Source organism: Vicia villosa, linkage group LG5 (genome assembly GCF_029867415.1).
Source record: "Vicia villosa cultivar HV-30 ecotype Madison, WI linkage group LG5, Vvil1.0, whole genome shotgun sequence".
Lineage (NCBI taxonomy): Eukaryota > Viridiplantae > Streptophyta > Magnoliopsida > Fabales > Fabaceae > Vicia > Vicia villosa.
Genome location: NC_081184.1, coordinates 139,548,591 through 139,566,888, shown reverse-complemented (window position 1 = coordinate 139,566,888; position 18,298 = coordinate 139,548,591). Strand labels below are relative to the sequence as shown.

Here is an 18,298-nt window from a genome sequence, read left to right as displayed (position 1 = left end):
ATAATGATAACAAAATGTCTTCAAAACTATATTTTGTCTAAAACTCACACTCCACTCCCCTTTTGTGTGTGGACTCTCAAGTCCAATAGGGTGTACATACAAGGTTAGTACTCTAACACGTAAGTCAATTCCATGTCCAAAATAAGTATGTTAAAAGTGGAGAGCAGAAAAGTGTGTCTTAAATCTCATGTGTGTTGTGATGACTTTATATGTTGGATTATTTTGATATGGCTTATATCTTATTGGGCCTTTGCTTTGGGTCTTTGGTCGGTCCAAAACAATTACCCCAAAGGTTGGCCAAGTGAAAACCAGTCGGGGAAGATTTCTAATTCATGGTCGGCCTCTAGGAATGGTGTCCAACTTTAGAAAGAAGTTGAAATGTTTGGATCAATTACGAAATTAGTAAGGGACAAGCACATTAAATACTTTTCCATTATTAAAATATTTCACCAATTTTTCCCAACATGTTGCTTAAGGTGAGATCATCTTAGGGTATGTCGTTTCCTCTTAGTGCCCTTGAGTTTGTTTACATTTCCTAGGTGAAACTTAGAGCATCCACATCCATGACACTCATTTTTTGTGTCTTAAATGGACCCCACTTAATTATTTATATTACTTCACATTTTTCAATAAATTATACCATTCAATCATATTTTCTAAATATCCATACATTCATCTAAAAGTTAATAAAAAGGAAAGGAAAAAGTTAAGACACAGTGGTGTTTTTTTACCACGGTAGCTTTATTATACCACCCATTAAAAGATCAATTATCCAAAACACTCTGACCCAATGGTATTGGGTAGTGTGAAGCCACCTTCAAAACCACCCGATGTGCATGCTCTTAGTCGTTGATCTTGTAACTTCCCACGATCTAGTATGTTGGTTGCCTTTGTCTATATATAAGGGTTTTTGTGCTTTGAGAGAACTTTCGCTACTCGTGAGAATCAATTTTCCAAGATCTTGTAACTTTTCGCTACCGCCATGCAAAATATTTTTAAACTCTATCCTTTTTAAAATAAACGGATTTTTTAATCGATCATTTTTAAAGAGGTATACTCAATCCTTTTTAAATCATTGTATTCTCATATTTTCGTCCAATACTCTATTAAGTTTGAATTTTGGCTATGGCCTTATTCTCGCTGCCTACATGTGGCGGTTAATAAGCGTGAGAGCCATGTTAAGTGTTAACACATAAAGTAATTTTCTAAAGTGTGCCCAAAAGTTCTTCAATCATTGATTCCTATGTTATTTCTTAAAAGTGAAACCAACCAGTCTCGTTATATCTTCATTAATCAAAAATAAATCTTAACAGACATCAATCACATAAAACTAAAACAGAAAGATCTAAACCACTTGCCGTTAGCACCAAAATGTTGTCCTTGGGGCAGGTACACCATATGACAACATAGGCTTAAATCATATCTTTCTGTCAAATATTTGGGAACAAAATCAGAACCAGACGCCATCAAATATCTCCTCTAACAAACCCAACTTCCAAAATCCTTACAAACAATCATTAACAAAAAATATGGAATCAACTTTATTTCCTTTTTTATGCATAAATCAAATAACCTCCTTACACAATTGTGAATATAAAGGGTATGTTTGATTTGGTTTTATAAAATTAATTTTTAACTTTTTTTAAATTTAAAAAATAATAAAATTTGTTTGGTAGTCTAATTTTACAAAATTACTTTTGAAAATTATTCTTTATTTAAGAATTTTAGAAATTAAAAAACTAAAATAGATTTTAGAGGTTTTGATTTTTAGTTTTTAGTTTTGTAAATTAGAAAAAGAAAAAATATTGGTACATTTTTCATTACTGACAAATTTATAATATTGTATCATTTTAAAATAATGTTTAAAATTAAGATTTTTAAATATATTTTTTGTTTTTTTCTTTAAAATTAATTTCCAAAAAATATTTTATAAACTAAAAACCAAATTCATTCAAATGAGCCTTAATTCTTCTAGCAGGAAGAAATTACAACGTGCGAAAATAGATAGAAAAGATTTGAATGATCCCGTCTAAACATGTTTGGTTGTTAATAAGAACTAGGGATAGAGTGTTTAAGGAAGGATGCAGATCCATGTATGAAATTTTCGATCTAATTAAATTGAATCAACTAATTATTTCGAATCCGTTTATTTATGCAATTTTGAGTTTTTTCAAAAAAAAATATATTTTGAGTGAGTAAAAGGCTAGGCCCATAACAAAGACTAGAATAATTTATGCTTTAATTTTTATTGAAAAAAGAAATAAATTGACCTCACCTTGCATTTTTTAACAGAACACAGATTTTGTAAATCACAACAGTCAAATTAGTTATCAAGATTCAAACATGCAACAAACAATGAGGAATATATTCTTCTCTCTCCATCACAAAAAACACATGGATTAACTTGGAAGTTGGAACCATAGAAAACACCTCTCAAAAAACATGATGCTTTTGTTACCAGCATTTATTTATTTATATATCTTCCAACATCCAAAACTTTGTTTATACTTTCTTTCTCTCACATTTAAAAATATCTTAATTTTCAATACTTGTTTCTCAATTTCCAACATCTAAAATGGAACCAGGAAATGACCATAGACTATATGTGTCTATAGAGGATTTAGGTTTCAATGGTGAAAATTGCAACAATAGAGGAAAATTGAGAAAAATTAACCACTATGATGATGATACACATGTGTTCACATCAAAGAACCTTGAGACAGAAAGAAAAAGAAGGGAGAAACTCAGTAGCAGACTCTTGATGCTTCGTTCCTTAGTACCAAACATCACAAATGTAATTAACCACTTAAACTTAACTCATTATCTTAAATTTTAATACTTTATCATTTAAAATCTATTCAATCTTTAATTTACCATTAAAATTTGTCAATTTATTTAGATGAACAAAGCAAGCATTATTGAAGATGCTATCACTTACATGCAAAAATTGCAAAATGAAGTTAAGAGTCTCACGGAAGAGCTTCATGATATGGGAGGATCAAAAGAGAAAAAAACTGAGGCAAAAATAAGCGACTGTGTTGCTCCTGCTGACGAAGATCAGATGAAAAATTGGGGGATTCAGGTTCTATAAAAATCATTTATTTCTTAACAAAATGAGTTTTATCTACATGCTTATAATTTGTATTCGCACTGATAAATTGACACGTTTTAGAATTTGAATACGTCTCTGATGAGAAATGTCGATACGATATAGTTATAATTATTTTGGTTTTAGTAATATTGGTGTTAATTTATACAGGAAGAGATTGAGGTGGCAAAAGTTGATAAGAATAAGATATGGGTTAAGATGATGCTTGTGAACAAGAGAGGAAGGATTATGAAACTAATTGAAGATTTGAATGATTCACGCATTGAAATGATTGACATTAGTGTTACAACTATAGAAGAAGCATATCTTCTTACAGCAACATTACAGGTGAGACATTTTAATACATGCTAATATGTTTTGTCAAAAAAAAAAAAATACATGCTAATATGTTATTATTTGATTTAATTTGAAAAAACTATAGGCTGTTATGTTAATTATATATATTTTTATTTTATTTTTCAGGGCTTAGATGGTGAACCACTTGAAGAATATCACCTTCCAACTCTTATCAAGTTCGATTAGAGTTATTGGAAGAGTTATTTTGCATTAATTTATCAAATTGAAATAAACATTAGATTATTGTACTGACTCTATTAGGTTGTTTCTTATGGTTGTTTTTTTTACAAGTTTAATTTTATTTGTATCAGTGAACACAATGTTATTTTGGGTATTTGAAGATAATGTTTAACTTTAAGTAAATCTATTATAACAAATTAATTAAAATTTTATAATATTAATTGTAAATCTTTTATAGTATTATTATTTATGCAATGTCGTTGAGACATATATAACAAAAATCAGATATTTTTCTTAAGTAGCTTTTTTCTTCTTCTTTATCTTAGATGTTTTACGTAATATATATAGGCCCATTATTTAGAACCAAACATACTCAATAATAACTTAATAGATTTAGACTGTTCTTTGAGTTAATATTATGCAGGGATCAATCTTATATGGTCTTTAACAACATAAAATAAGCACACGATATGGATTGTTATTAAAGTGATATTGAGGTAGTTTGCTCGTAGACAGCAAGACTACACACCACATAAACAATTTTTACAAAAACAACTTTTTAAAGTCATATGTTTTAAATAATTTTTTTAAGGGTGTGTGATTGATAGGAATGAACTAGTCTCATTGAGAGAGAATTCACAAACTCAGTTTGTGAGGTTATTGGTTGCTTATTGAAGGGAATGATACATGAAACTTGCTATTTATAGTTAGTTCAAGCTTTCATCGATTACATGATGTGATAGTGGTTTGGTAAATGTATCTACAATTTCCAAAGTCCCTGAAATGTGTTAGATCATGAGTTTGTATGTTGTTACTCGCTTGCGCACAAAATGAATGTCGAGCTCAATGTATTTTATTCTTGCATGAAGAATCGGATTGTGCAACACCATGATTGCACTAATGTTATTACACAACGGCGTTGGGACTTTATATTCAACATGGAGTTGCGTGAGTATAGATTCAACCATAGTAGTTCAGAAGTGGTGTGAATGAGTGCACGATATTCTGCCTCATTATTCGAATGTACTACTAATGCCTCATTGTTTGAATGTACTACTAATGATTGATTCTTGGAGCTCCATGAGATAGGTTTGGTCCAAGACACACGCATGAGCTCGATGTGGTTCGCCAGTCATCCGAGTCTTACCCAATCCGAATCACTATGGGCTCTAAAAGTGACTTTACACCGAACTGTATTAAAAATTATTTTAGCCATTTATTTTGCTTATTAGTTTTTGTTTTTTTTTTATAATCAAAGAAGGTATATTAAAAAGCACAAGGGCTGCTAACCCACAATTACAAAAGAGAGAAGTCTAAACCACTCCCAAAACAAAAAGAAAAACCACACCTCCACCTACAAAGAGAAACAAAGAGTTGGATTAACACACCGATCCACCCAATAAATGGAGTCTCTAGAATTGTATGAACATAAGAACCATTCACAAGCTACTAATTTCATCATCCCAAGCGCATCAAAATTACGCAACAAGACATTATTAAAAGTAATCTCATTTCTACAATTCCATACCCCCAACAAAAAGCCAACCCAAAAAGCCATATACTATTAATCTTATATTTGATTCTACAAATAGACTCCAACGAACAAAGGCGATTAAAAAGACTACCCGAAAAGATTGCACCATCAATCCGAAGCCAATCACAAAACATATGCCACCATTGAAGAGATATCAGACACAAAGCAAAGAGATACTCCGCATTTTCCTCCTCCTTTCCACAAAGCGGACACAACAAAAGCAACAGATCCACCAAAATCTTCCGTTTTGCCAAATTATCCTTCGTCGGAATTCTATTTAACAAGAGTCTCCAACCAAAAATTAAAATCTTACTTGAAATTTTAGTTTTCCAAAGATCATTCAAGGCCTTCAAGAGATTATCATCAAGAGTCGAACCCCGACCATTCCCTTCCAAAACCATTAGGTAGACATTCTTAATCGAAAACCCCGTCGAGTTTTTCCACCACATGAAAGTATCATCTACACCAACGTTTGGTTCATTCCCACCTAAAATCGGTAAAAGAGACTCCACACTTTCACCATCTATTTCCCCTCCAAAGGACTCGATGAAATTAATCCGCCAAACCCAAGAACCGGAAATCCAAAATTCATTATCACTCACTTTTGAATACAAAGGATCAGCAAAACTAAAAAGAGACGGAAATCAATCACAAAAAGGAATACCCCCAGCCACCTATCTAACCAAAAATCAATAATGTCTCCATTACCAAGTTTGCTAAGAATGGAAGAAGAAAACCAATTCTTCAACGGTCCGACTCCTCCTGAGCCTATCATGGAAATATCCTTCCACCAAAGCGAAACCTTATTTCTTTTGTGAATGACCGACTTTGAAAGCATAGTCAATGTTATGTCACCGTACCTGCAAGAAAGAAGGTTAGTCCATAAAAGATTTTTTCACTCAATATCCTCCATCTCCATTTACTAAGCAACGCCACATTGAACATCCCACAATGCTTCACTCCTAAACCTCCCTCCTTCTTTGTACGACAAACTGTATTCCACCCAATCCAACTCACCTTCTTCTCCCCTTCCACCCCACCCCAAAGAAAACACCTTTGAATCTTGATAATGTCCTTTATGACCACTTTAGGAGCTTTGTAAAATGAAAAAAGATAAATGGAAATACTAGACAAAACCGAATTTAAGAGAGTAACTCTACCACCAATTGAAAGATGCTTATATCTCCACGAATCCAATCTTCTACGCAACTTAGAAACAACCGGTCTCCACATCTCCTTCCTTCTATGATTAACACCTACCGGTATTCCAAGAAAAGAAAAGGAAGAGTAACCCACCTCGCAATTAAGAAAAGTTGAAGCCGCTTGAATCAAATCCGCCTCCAAATTAACCCCCACCAACCGACTCTTTGATAAATTTACCCGAAGACCGGATACCAACTCAAACCCCCTAAGAATGGCCTTGATACTCCAAAGATTATTCCTCGATCCGTCCCCAATTAATAGCGTATCATCCGCAAATTAAAGAATCTCAAAATGCAAATGATGACCAACTTTGAATCCACCATAATCACCCAAAACCGACGCTTTCCTCATCAAAGCCGACAAACCTTCCGCCACTAAAAGAAAGAGAAAAGGGGAAAGAGGATCCTCTTACCGAAGACCCCTAATAACAATAAAATCTCTCGTCGGACTACCATTAACAAGAATAAACATTGTGCTATTAAACACGAAAGCTTGCTTCATCATACTGTCTTACTTATTATTCCACAAAGATGTGTGTAACATACTGATACTAATCGAACAAATAAAGTTAAATTTTCTTAAGGCTAAGAGTTGAGATCGTGATCATAGAAATATAATGTTTTAAAACCAATTTAACCTAAGAAGTAGTTTAATAATCAGCTAGCCAACCATCACATAAGTCAAAACATGTCTATTAGTTCACGTAGGTGTTACGTGAAATGACATGTTAAATTAGTCTTCCTTAGGTTCAGGTAATTGGCCTTCTTGAAATCACTATATTTGTTAAACTATGAATAATTGGACCATTTTCTCAATCGTGCGTGGTAGGTAACATGTCATAGAAGGTTGAGAGAATATATCTCTATCTGTAATGCTATAGTTAGATTATTAATTAAATGTCTATGGACGAGAAAAAAAAAGAGTGATAACATGTTTTCTGAAACACGGCATCAATTTGATAATGATTGATTAGTCAACAAATCAAACCTCGACTAAAGAGTTTTAGGATTCAATTCTTCAAGTGGAATTTGATTATTGTTTCATAGTGGACTTTCATTATCATAACTTATAGGCCAGCTATGACAGAAGGAAATTATAACATGGTCTGAGGTGGAATACAGCAAAATTATATCCCTTTCAAATACTTCTATTGATAGAAAATTGAGACACTTCATCAATAAAAACTTAATATTATAAGTTGGAATGAGGATAGAAAAACCATAATGTAAAAAAAATACACACATTTTACTATAACATCACATAAAAAACATGTATCAAAGAAGCATCAATTGCTTACTTTGATCTCAAAGAAAAAGGTAACAATTACCAAATTCATGTTATTAACAACAACACTGTAATTGTTTACTTTCAATTAACTTCTTATTCTGTTGGAGATTATAGGAACTTGAAACTGAATGAGAAGCACAACACAACACTCTTTATGTATATGAAAATCACTGAGATCCTTTCAGCTTCTTTGCAATGGCAGCAAAGTACTTCCCCTGATGGAAGGCTTGAGCCAATTCTAAATCGGTAGGCTGTCTCGACCCGTCCCCTGCGTAGGTACCTGCGCCGTACGGGGATCCACCTTTCACATTCTCCATCTCGAACATCCCAGCACCGAATGTGTAGCCAATTGGCACGAAAATCATACCGTGGTGAACAAGCTGGGTAATGGATGTCAACCTGCGGAGTTTTCAAATCAGAATTGCGTTTTATTTAATTAAAATGAGTGTTGAAACAAAACTGGACGAGATTCGGTAACTCACGGGGTAGTCTCTTGGCCACCTCCTTGAGAACCAGTGCTGTAAAAGATTCCTGCAGGTTTTCCTGCAAGTGCCTGTGTGCGCCATAGTCCTCCAGTTGCATCTAGGAATGCTTTAAATTGAGAAGCCATCATTCCAAATCTTGTCGGGAAACCAAGCAACAAACCGTCAGCCTCAGTTAGCTCATTCGGTGTAATAATCGGCACATCACTTTTAGGAGGTGCTCCCATCTTCCCAAGGACATCCTCTGGAAGTGTTTCAGGTACCTGCCACAGTTTTGCTTCTACTCCTTCGACAGAAGCCGCTCCTTTTTTAATCTCTTCAGCTAGCTTCTCAACATGTCCGTACGTAGAGTAGTAACTAAACAATCAAAATTGTTTTATCAGATTCACGTAAGATCATTACGATAGACATTAAGCAAATAAGTATAACTTTGACAAGTCTCAAGTTACTAAATTACTATGTATCCACGGCGGAATTCGGGACAGAACTTAATAACCAGTGTTGAAATTTGGGTTAATAACATTAAAGATCATGTAGCCAATAAAACACAGATAAAGTGTGATTCACTTTTTGACAAAAAACATTACTATACCAACCACTTATGCATCAACAGAGGAATAGGATGTTGCACTGTGATGCAACCAAAAATATTTTAGTAATACCAGACAAGGCATGATGACATTGACAGCACATCTTCTAAAGGAAGAAACCAATAAATTAAGCTTCCATATTTTACATTTTCATGAGAAATAATTGAGATGGTTGGGGCCAAAGAAACATATTCAATTGCTAAAAAGTCTTAAACTGAATTGCAAGCAAAGGAATAGTCAACAACAATGATGAATAGTAGGACCACACTACATCAAAAGTGGGAGGACCTTGCACTCTTGTCTACATGGTTATTTCCTTTACAACCTTCTACTAAAAGGTGGGTCTAGTCTAGCATAACCCCCCATTCCCTTCTTGATTGAAAAAGTTAAAGGAAAAGAGAGATTTAGAGCTGTTTTCAACAATGAAACTGACACATAGACGAACACGAAAATGAATAAGTTAAATGTAATTACAAGTGTTGGTGCACTAACACTGACTCAATTTTTTTCAGAGGTATCGGTGCTACAGAGGTTTTCAATCGGAAAGCCTGTGAAAACAGATCATAGCTTATATGATAACAATTTAGCTTTATTTTATCTTTTCAGATAGAAACAACTAATACATAAGCACTTATTATTAAGCTGTTTATCCAATCATGGACTTAAGAATTGATCAAGCAACACAGAATCAGAAAACAGATCTGTCTCAAAAACCTTCTTTAAGGACAACTGTGATAAGTAATTAGACAAGACATTGAATTGTACATAGATCCAACAGAATTACATAAATAAGTATAATCATCCGTACAAAAGTCAATTGATGACAAAACAAAACAATCCCCCAAATTTCTATTTTGTATTTTTGCAACATTCAAAGGGGGAAGAACAGCATGCAACTCTGAAACCTGATTTTAATCAACACAAACACTTCAACAGATTCAATTCAAATACCCTAAAGGAGAATTATTGGTTAAGCGATTCCAACATGCACAGTTGACTTTTCCCAAAGGATTAAAAAAAATTGAAAATCATCTCAAAGACCCAATTCCCAATTCATCTATATAACAAATAATAAACTGGGAAACGAAGCATATCAGTAAACCCAAAATTCAGAAACAGATAAATTTGTGAACTTTACAATAAAAAAGGTGAAAAATTAGAGTGATGTTCATAAAGCATGCGATAGAAAGGGTAAAAAAGAAAGAAAGGAAGAAGAAAAATGGCTTACACAATGTAAACTTTGGTGGCAGCCATGGATGGATGATGGTTGTGTAATGGTGTGAATGAGGAAAAGGAGAGAAAAGAAGTGATGGTGGATGAGAACGTTGACGGGGTACCTATACTTATAGTGCATGTCGTGAAACATAATGTCTTTATTTGTTTGTTGTTTATCTTGTTTTTTGAGGTAAGGTTTACTTACTTTCTTCTAGATGCATGAACTATCTTTTATTTTAAGGTTTAATTAGGGTTTGTTTGATTGGTTTTTTAAAAACTGTTTTCTTTTTTTTTTTTCTAAATTTTAAAAATAAAAAATTTTGGTTGGCTTACTTTTAAAAAAATTGTTTTTTAAAACTGTTTTAATTTTTTTGTTTTTTAAATTAAAAAACCAAAACAATTAGAATCTGTTTTTGCTTTTCATTTTTGAGTATTTTATCTATTTTTAAAATTCGAAAACACGGAGAAAATCATTAATTTTTATTAATGATATTATTGTAAGAGTAATATTATTTAGTACGAAGGAATTTGAACAAGAAATACTATTAAAACATAGTTTGGTTCTAATTATATCTTAATATTTTGATGATAACAATTAAATAAATTTTGTATAAGTAAACGTGGTACTCTAATTATATGTTTTTTATTTCAGGAAAAATTCTAACTCAAGTACCATCAGAACTTGGACTTTATGTAAAGCTCACGCTGAAGTTCAAATACATGAAGTAACTTTTGAATGCACCAACCACTGTAGACAAATTCTGATAGAAGTTATATTCACAATGTCAAGACAGAAGTTTGTGAAGAAAAAGAAAATCAAAATGCAAAGTTCTGATAGAAGATAAAATACCGTTAGAGACATAATGATTAAAAGACGGCTGAAGCAGTTTTAAGGAACAAATTTCAAGAAGCGTGGAAAGCATATATTAACCAACACGAAACGCAACATTAATTGCAAAGCAGCTTACGAGGAAGCAACGTACAGATTTCCTAAGGCTATAAATAGAAGATCATTTTGAAAGAGAAAATAACTTTTGAAGAATCTTATGAACACGAGCTGCTCACAAAAAATCTTATACTGAAAGAAAATACTTTGTTCATATCATTTTATTAAGATTCATATTCATTGTACTTAAACTTAGTGAAAAATCACTATTGTGATAAAGCTTTTTAGAAGCAATCTGAAACACTATTGTTAGAAGTTCTTAGTTGTAATTGTTCCTTGAGAGACCAGTTCGGTCAGATTTCTCGAGAGGGCTAGGACTAGTTAATCTTAGAGGTGTTAGTCACTTGCAGTTGGCTTGTGCATTGTATTGTTAGTCACACCAATTGGTTGTGCATTTGTAATCAGTTTGGTTATAGTGGATTAAGTCCTCGTTGAGAGATGCGAAATCACCTTGACGGATGGACTGGAGTAGTTTGAGTTCAAACGAACCAGGATAAAAATATCGTGTGAATTTTGATTAGAGAAAGAAAACCTCTTATTCAACCCCCTCTTCTAAATGTTTTCATACCCTTCAAATACAAGAATGTACATGTGTCATTAATTTAGTGGATGATTTTTAATTTATTATAAATTAAATTTTTTTCTTAATAGGGATCATGGGGTGGTTGTGATAAAGAATGGTTGAGATTTATTTTTGCTTTTCTTATTTTTATTTTTTTTTACTAATAAGCATTTTTCTTATTCTAAATATTGATTTACTTTTAAGTTTTTTTATTTAAAAAAAACAAAATAAATTGATTCTTTGTGTTTTTCTATTCAAGTATTTCTCTTATAAACATTTCTTCTTGTTTATATTTTAACTTAAAATAGATTCTAAAAAATTGTTTAATTTTTTCTTTTATAGTATATGTATAATTAAATTATATTATAATACGGTAAAAATATTATATTAATAATAACACTTAAAAATTTGATTTGATTTTCATATATTTTTCAATTTCTCATTATAACACTTTTATTTTAATAATTATAACTCATTTACTATAAATATAAAGCACTATTTAAAAAATTAAATATGAACACTATTTTAACTTATTATATACATTTATTAAAATTTAAAATATACAAACTCAATTTGACTACATGAATAGGTTTCCCGTCTATATATTATTATTTAATTATTTGTAAAATAAGATTTAGACATAATCATATTTGTAATATTAATATTGGTTCTTCTATTTTGTCGGATTTACGAAACTCGTTTTTATATTTCAAATTCAAATAGTTTTATTCTCTTTAAGATTTTTACATATAATATTGATGATATTTTTTTTTATCAAGTGACTTCAAATATAAGATGGGTGAATTAATTGTGTTGATCGAAAAAAAGTTTAATTATAAAAAATTTGTTTATAAAAACGTTTAAGTATATTTTATAAAAAAAAATAGAGAATAATCACCAAAATAGATGAAAGAAAGAATGAATAAAACATGGAGAGAAAGAAATACAACGTAAAAAAAACAAAGTGATGAAAAATAATGAGCTAAGAGAAATAGAACATGCACTCGAGATTTATATAGGTTAAGCCTAATGAATTGGCCTACTCTTGTACTCAAGAGTTTCTTCTTGAGAGTTCCACAAAAAATGATAAGAGCTTTTTATTAGTTACTAATAGAATATGTATTTTTTTGTTAGTAGAATATGTATTTATATTTGTATATAAGCCCCACATCGACTATAACATGTAATGAACAGTAAATCTCTCTATATAAAACAGTCTCCGTAGTGCTATTCTCACATGGTTGATCTCAATATCTTTCAATATCTTACATGGTATCAGAGCTTGGTTTAAGATTCGATGGGCCACGTGCTATCACGTTTCGGCTATCGGGTCATCCACCATTTATTTTCACGCTTTAGTTGTTTAATCTTGGGCGTGAATGGGTGTCTTAAGAGTTCCACATTGGATAATATATGGTTTGGACATGTCTTTATAAGTGGGAACAATCCTTACCATGCAAGCTATTTTTTTTTTGGATATTGCAGTGACCAAACATGTAGAAGGATTGTTTCTTAGTCAAAGTACCTACGCCAGCGACATTATTGCTCGAGCAGGCATGGCCTCATGCAAACCATCTGCTACTCCAATTGACACAAAGTAGAAACTCAGTACCTCTGTCGGCACTTCATATGATGATCCTACATTATATCGGTGTCTTGTTGGAGCTTTGTAATATGTCACGTTTATCCATCCTGACATCTCTTATATTATTCTGCAGGTGTGTCTTCACATGCACGCTCCATGCACTGAGCACAAGCTTGCAGTGAAAGCATCATGCGTTACATTCAGGGCACCTTACAATATGATTTGCGTCACTATCCTTCTCCCATCGAGAAACTTGTTTCCTACACATATGTTGATTGGGGTGGAGATCCCAACACTCATCTATCTACTTTGGGTTATTGTGTTTTTCTTGGTGACAACCTAATTACATGGTCTTCCAAGTCACAACCCACACTTTCTCGTTCCATTGCAGAGGCTGAGAAGCTGTGCGTTGCTAATGCGTTTTCAGAATCATGCTGACTCCGCAACCTTCTCTTGGAACTTTATTTTCTTATTTCCCAGGATACTCTTGTGTATTGTGACAATGTTAGTGTTATCTACCTATCCGAAAATCCTATCTAGCATCAGCGCACAAAATACATTGAGATGAACATTCACTTTGTTCAGGAGAATGTCGCTCGTGGTCAAGCTCGTGTTCTTCATGTTCCTTCCCGACACCAGATTGCCAATATCTTTACCAAAGGGCTCCCTAAAGTTTTCTTTGATGATTTTCGGAATAGTCTAAGCATATGTCAACTTCCCGCTTCGAGTACAGGGGTGTGATAGAATATTTATTCATTTGTTAATAGAATATGTATTTATATTTGTATATAAGTCCCACATCAACTGTAACATCTAATGAACTGTAAATCTATATATATAGTCTCTGAGGTGTTATTCTCACACGGTTGATCTCAATATCTCTCAATGTCTTACAGTTATGCCCCCACAAACCTTCTTACAATAAAACATATATTTTAACTATCTAAAATCTCATGAATCAATCAGATATTTTAACTCGTCACAAACTTAAATCTATCGATCAGTTGCACTCAACATACAATACTCATCATTACCATCACATATCTCTCACATTATTGGTCATCTCTGAAGCACCAACGAGACGTATCACAACCGAGGTTATCTCTAATGCAAAGTTGCAAGAACATCCGTATTCTCGCGTCGGAGATATCTCGTGCACAACTTAAACACATAAGCATTAAGCTTAGACACACAAGTGATTGTTAGCTCTAAATCTATCTCTAGAGTCTAGAAGCTAATAGAAATCTATCCCTAACCAGAATTCGTGAAATATATCTCTATAGCAGCAAAAATCCAAACATAAATGCAAAAAGATTACGGAAGATAACAATAATAATTTGTAAAGCAAATTTTATACAACGTCATGAGCGATAAATGTGCATATGTTCAGAGAAAATCTACAAACAAACCTAGCAAAAGTGAAATACACAAAGGGGAATATAGATAAATTAACCAAACATCTCGCGGGTTGTCAACTCTGATTGATGAAGAATCCACCTCCGATCATCCAAATGCACGACCCGATTGTTGTTTTCTAAGTTAATCTAACCTAAGAATGAAATTGATAAATTTGGGACAAAAAATCCCCAAAGACATACCCTGAAACTATGGTGGAAATGAAAATATATGCACAAAATTTACGCAGGCGCGCTTAGCCAGCTCACCGGGCTAAGTCTGCTGCCACTTTATTGAAAATATCTTGAGCTGAAAAAGGGATCGGGCTAAGCCAGCTGACCGGGCTAAGCGGGACTGTGCTAAGCTAGCTCACCGGGTTAAGCCTGCTTGCGAACCCAATTTTGCCTCTATAATGAAAATGGTATCGCGTTGGACTTTGGGCTAAGCGGGCTCTGCTACCATTTTCTTCTTTTGTTGCTCCAAAATTGCGTATACGAAGCAGTGCCTTCGGCACTTTATTGCTCGATGCTCCAATACGCTCAAATACCTATAAAATGAATTAAAATGGTCAAACGGTACATAAACGAATCAAAAACTCAAGTATAGTATTATTTACACAAAAGTTGGGGTTTTACTATAAAAACTGAAAGAATGAAATCAATAAGTGCCATAAATATATACTCAAAATAACGGTATTTTGGCACTTATCAAATATGTGTGTCACTTAGAAGCATTTCAGGTCGAGAAGATCCAAAGACATATTGAGGATTTGAGTGATTATAAACCAAGTTTCTTAGAATCAACTAAAGATCCAAAATCTAATGTCGTTGAATTCAAAGAGTATCCTACACACTTAAAATATGTCTTTTTAGGAGAATAAATGATGCAACAAGCTATTATATGTATTTCTCCAACTAGTATAGAGGAAGAGAATCTCATGAGATTATTGAGATAAAATAAAGATGCACTTGGATGGAATATATCTGATTTAAAGGGGATAAGTCCACCCTGCTGCAAGATTAAGCTTGAGGGAGAATTCAAACTGGTCATCCAACCAAAGCGACAACTTAATCCTACATTGAAAGAAATAGTGAAGAAATAGGTGCACAAGTTGCTAGAGGTTGGGATGATTTATCCCTATTCTAAAAGTTCATGGGCTAGTTTGATTCATGTGGTCCCTAAGAAGGGAGGAATGACAGTCATCCGTAATGAGAAGAACTACTTGATACCAAGTCGTACAACTACTGGGTGGAGAATATGCATCGACTATATGAGATTGATTCAGGTGGCCAAAACAAATCACTTTCCTCTACCATAGATGGACCAGATGTTAGAGAGGTTGGTAAGGCAATCTAAATACTATTTCCCTGAAAGATTTTCGGGTTACAATCAAATTGATGTTGACCTGACATGTCAAGAAAAGAATGTTTCCACTTGCTCTTTTGGAGTATTTTTTTTATCGGAGAGGATGCCTTTTGATTTATGCAACACTTCAACGACATTTCAAAGATGTATGTCTTTTCTTATATGATTAAAAATTCTATTGAGGTATTCATGGATGATTTTTCTGTATTTGGTAAAACTTTTGATATTTACCTTAATCATTTAAATGTTGTTTTGTAGATATGCATTGAAACCAACCTTGTTTTAAATCGAAAAAATTCTCATTCTATGGTAATTGAAGGAATTGTATTGGTACATAAAATCTCTTCAAAAGGCATTGATGTAGATCAAGTAAGAATTGAAGTGATAGAAAAATTACCATCACCAATTAATGTGAAAAGAGTGAGAAATTGTGTACCGGCGGTCCATAAAAGACTTCTCAAAGATTGCTAAACCTTTGTGCAATCTTTTTATAATAAAGTAAATTTATTTTTTGTTTGATAATGATTGTTTGAATTATTTTTCTATAATTTAAGAAAACTTGGTCACTGCAATTGCTGCTGCTAATTGAGAATTACCCTTGGAGCTTTTGTGTGATGTTAGTGGTTATGCGGTTGAAGCGATGCTTGACCAACGACATGAGAAATTTTTCCATGCTATGCCTATACTATGCTAGCAAGGTTCTTAATGAAAATGAAGTTAATTATTCCACTACTTAAGAGGAACTGTTAGCGGTAGAATTTGCATTGGAAAAGTTACTCTCTTATTTAATTGATTTCAAAGTTGTTACTTTTATAGATCATGTAACAATATTTAATGATTGGGCATTCGTAAGAATTTATTTTGAACTATTTCAATTATATAATTTTTTAATATTCTTAAACGAAGTTGCGATCCTACTATTATTCAATTAAATTTGTATTTAAAATCTTTTGTATGTTTTTTTTAATAAATAATTTGTGCCTAGCAAAATTCAAATCTGAAATTTTGATGGAAACACACCCTCAAGACTTAAGTATTTTGTATGTTGACTAATACTCCCTTCGTTTTTTATTATTAGTCGTTTTAGACTTTTCACACAGATTAAAAAAAATAATAATTGTTGTATAAAAATGAGAAATTATGAAGGTTTTTACAAAATTATCTTTCATTAATTACATGTGGAAGATAAATTTATATAATTGAAAGGAGAGAGAATAATAAATATTTAAGGATATAATAAGAAAAATAACATTAATTATTCATTAGAATTGTAAAGCGACTTATATTAAAATACAATTTTTTTTCCAAAATGACTTATAATAAAAAACGGAGGAGTATATGAATTAATTTAAAGCAGCAATTGATTAACCACAACCTTTAATATTCGATCTAATTTAACTGTTCGGTCAAACAATTATTTTAGACAAATTGAATTCGATTGTGATAATAGAAATTAAGTTAGAAAAACATTAGGGGAGATGTAATCAAAAGAGGGGGTTGTGAGTAAAAAAAAAATTGATCATTAATATTTTTGTTAGTTTATCGTTGCACTAAAGTAGCGGCTTTAGAGAATAGAAAAACATATTAAATTATGAACAATAAAATATTTGAAAAGCTTGGACCAATTTTAGTCTCTGTAAATTTACTCTATTTTATTCTAGATTCTGCAAACCAAACTTTTATGCAAAATTCTCCAATTTATTATTTTAGTTTAATCGGAATTGAACAATCTATATAAATACAAACTTTTATTTTATTACTTGACGATAATTTAAGTCACTTGCTAAATTAATAATATAAAAGATAATTATTTTGAAGAACAATTTTATTTTCTAATAACCAACGTTCAATCAGAGTAAAAGATCCAATCATTAAAAATAATTTTTCAAATATCAACAGCCAATATATTAAACTCCTTTTCTTTTGACAAGAGTGGCTAAAACATGACAAATTTATCAACAATAATAGAACTTAAAGTATTAATGCAGACCTGATAAATTTATTAACAAAAGTTTGATTGGCAAAGCCTGCCAGCAAGGACAAGGAGTGGCGAGCCATGCATTATATTAGTTTAGTGGGTCAATTCCTAAACATTACAATGAATATAGTTAGTATATGGAAGTCACTATCGATGGCTTTTTATTTTATTATTTATACCAATATTTAATCTAGAAAATAGTGTCCAAAAACAAAAGATTAAAAAAAATCCGAATGTAAAGAGTATTTATATTCATCTTAATAGATAAAATTCAAATCCGCCAAACTATTTTATTCCACTCAACCAATCCATATTTTATGATACACTCAACTCAACTGATCCATGATTATTCCCACGTCGATGATCATTGATGATTCATGAGTCAAACGATTTGTACAATGACATAAGAACTTAAGAGGTTTTTTCTTTGGCCACCTCCCTATGGGGGTCACCCCTAGCGAAAAACCCAAAATACCCCTGCTTCGGAAATGAACTTCCGAAGCGCTTTTTTATTTTAAAAAATTTCCTTAA

The 18,298-nt window shown here is 32.2% G+C and overlaps 2 protein-coding genes across 2 annotated transcripts; one reads left to right on the top strand and one right to left on the bottom strand.

Moving 5' to 3' along the window:
* The first annotated feature begins 2,575 nt into the window (after nt 1-2,575).
* On the top strand, nt 2,576-3,631 carry LOC131605585 (transcription factor DYT1-like). The gene is made up of 4 exons (XM_058877927.1): nt 2,576-2,794; nt 2,900-3,082; nt 3,260-3,436; nt 3,572-3,631. Exons 1-4 carry the CDS (start codon nt 2,576-2,578, stop codon nt 3,629-3,631), a joined length of 639 nt encoding a protein of 212 aa, XP_058733910.1.
* A 3,905-nt stretch (nt 3,632-7,536) lies between these two features.
* On the bottom strand, nt 7,537-10,106 carry LOC131602765 (probable NAD(P)H dehydrogenase (quinone) FQR1-like 1). The gene is made up of 3 exons (XM_058874953.1): nt 9,950-10,106; nt 8,132-8,488; nt 7,537-8,048 (listed from the first exon to the last, which is right to left on the bottom strand). Exons 1-3 carry the CDS (start codon nt 9,973-9,975, stop codon nt 7,817-7,819), a joined length of 615 nt encoding a protein of 204 aa, XP_058730936.1. The 5' UTR covers nt 9,976-10,106; the 3' UTR covers nt 7,537-7,816.
* Between the last annotated feature and the right edge of the window lie 8,192 nt (nt 10,107-18,298).

Excerpts from the sequence above, each read along its gene's own strand:
- LOC131605585 (XM_058877927.1), top strand. The coding sequence starts at position 2,576 with ATGGAACCAGGAAATGACCATAGACTATATGTGTCTATAGAGGATTTA. Across the intron at positions 3,083-3,259 it reads TGAAAAATTGGGGGATTCAG|GAAGAGATTGAGGTGGCAAA; the intron begins GTTCTATAAAAA and ends TAATTTATACAG. Across the intron at positions 3,437-3,571 it reads TTCTTACAGCAACATTACAG|GGCTTAGATGGTGAACCACT; the intron begins GTGAGACATTTT and ends TTTATTTTTCAG.
- LOC131602765 (XM_058874953.1), bottom strand. The coding sequence starts at position 9,975 with ATGGCTGCCACCAAAGTTTACATTGT. Across the intron at positions 8,489-9,949 it reads GCCACCAAAGTTTACATTGT|TTACTACTCTACGTACGGAC; the intron begins GTAAGCCATTTT and ends TTGATTGTTTAG. Across the intron at positions 8,049-8,131 it reads GGTGGCCAAGAGACTACCCC|GTTGACATCCATTACCCAGC; the intron begins GTGAGTTACCGA and ends AAAACTCCGCAG.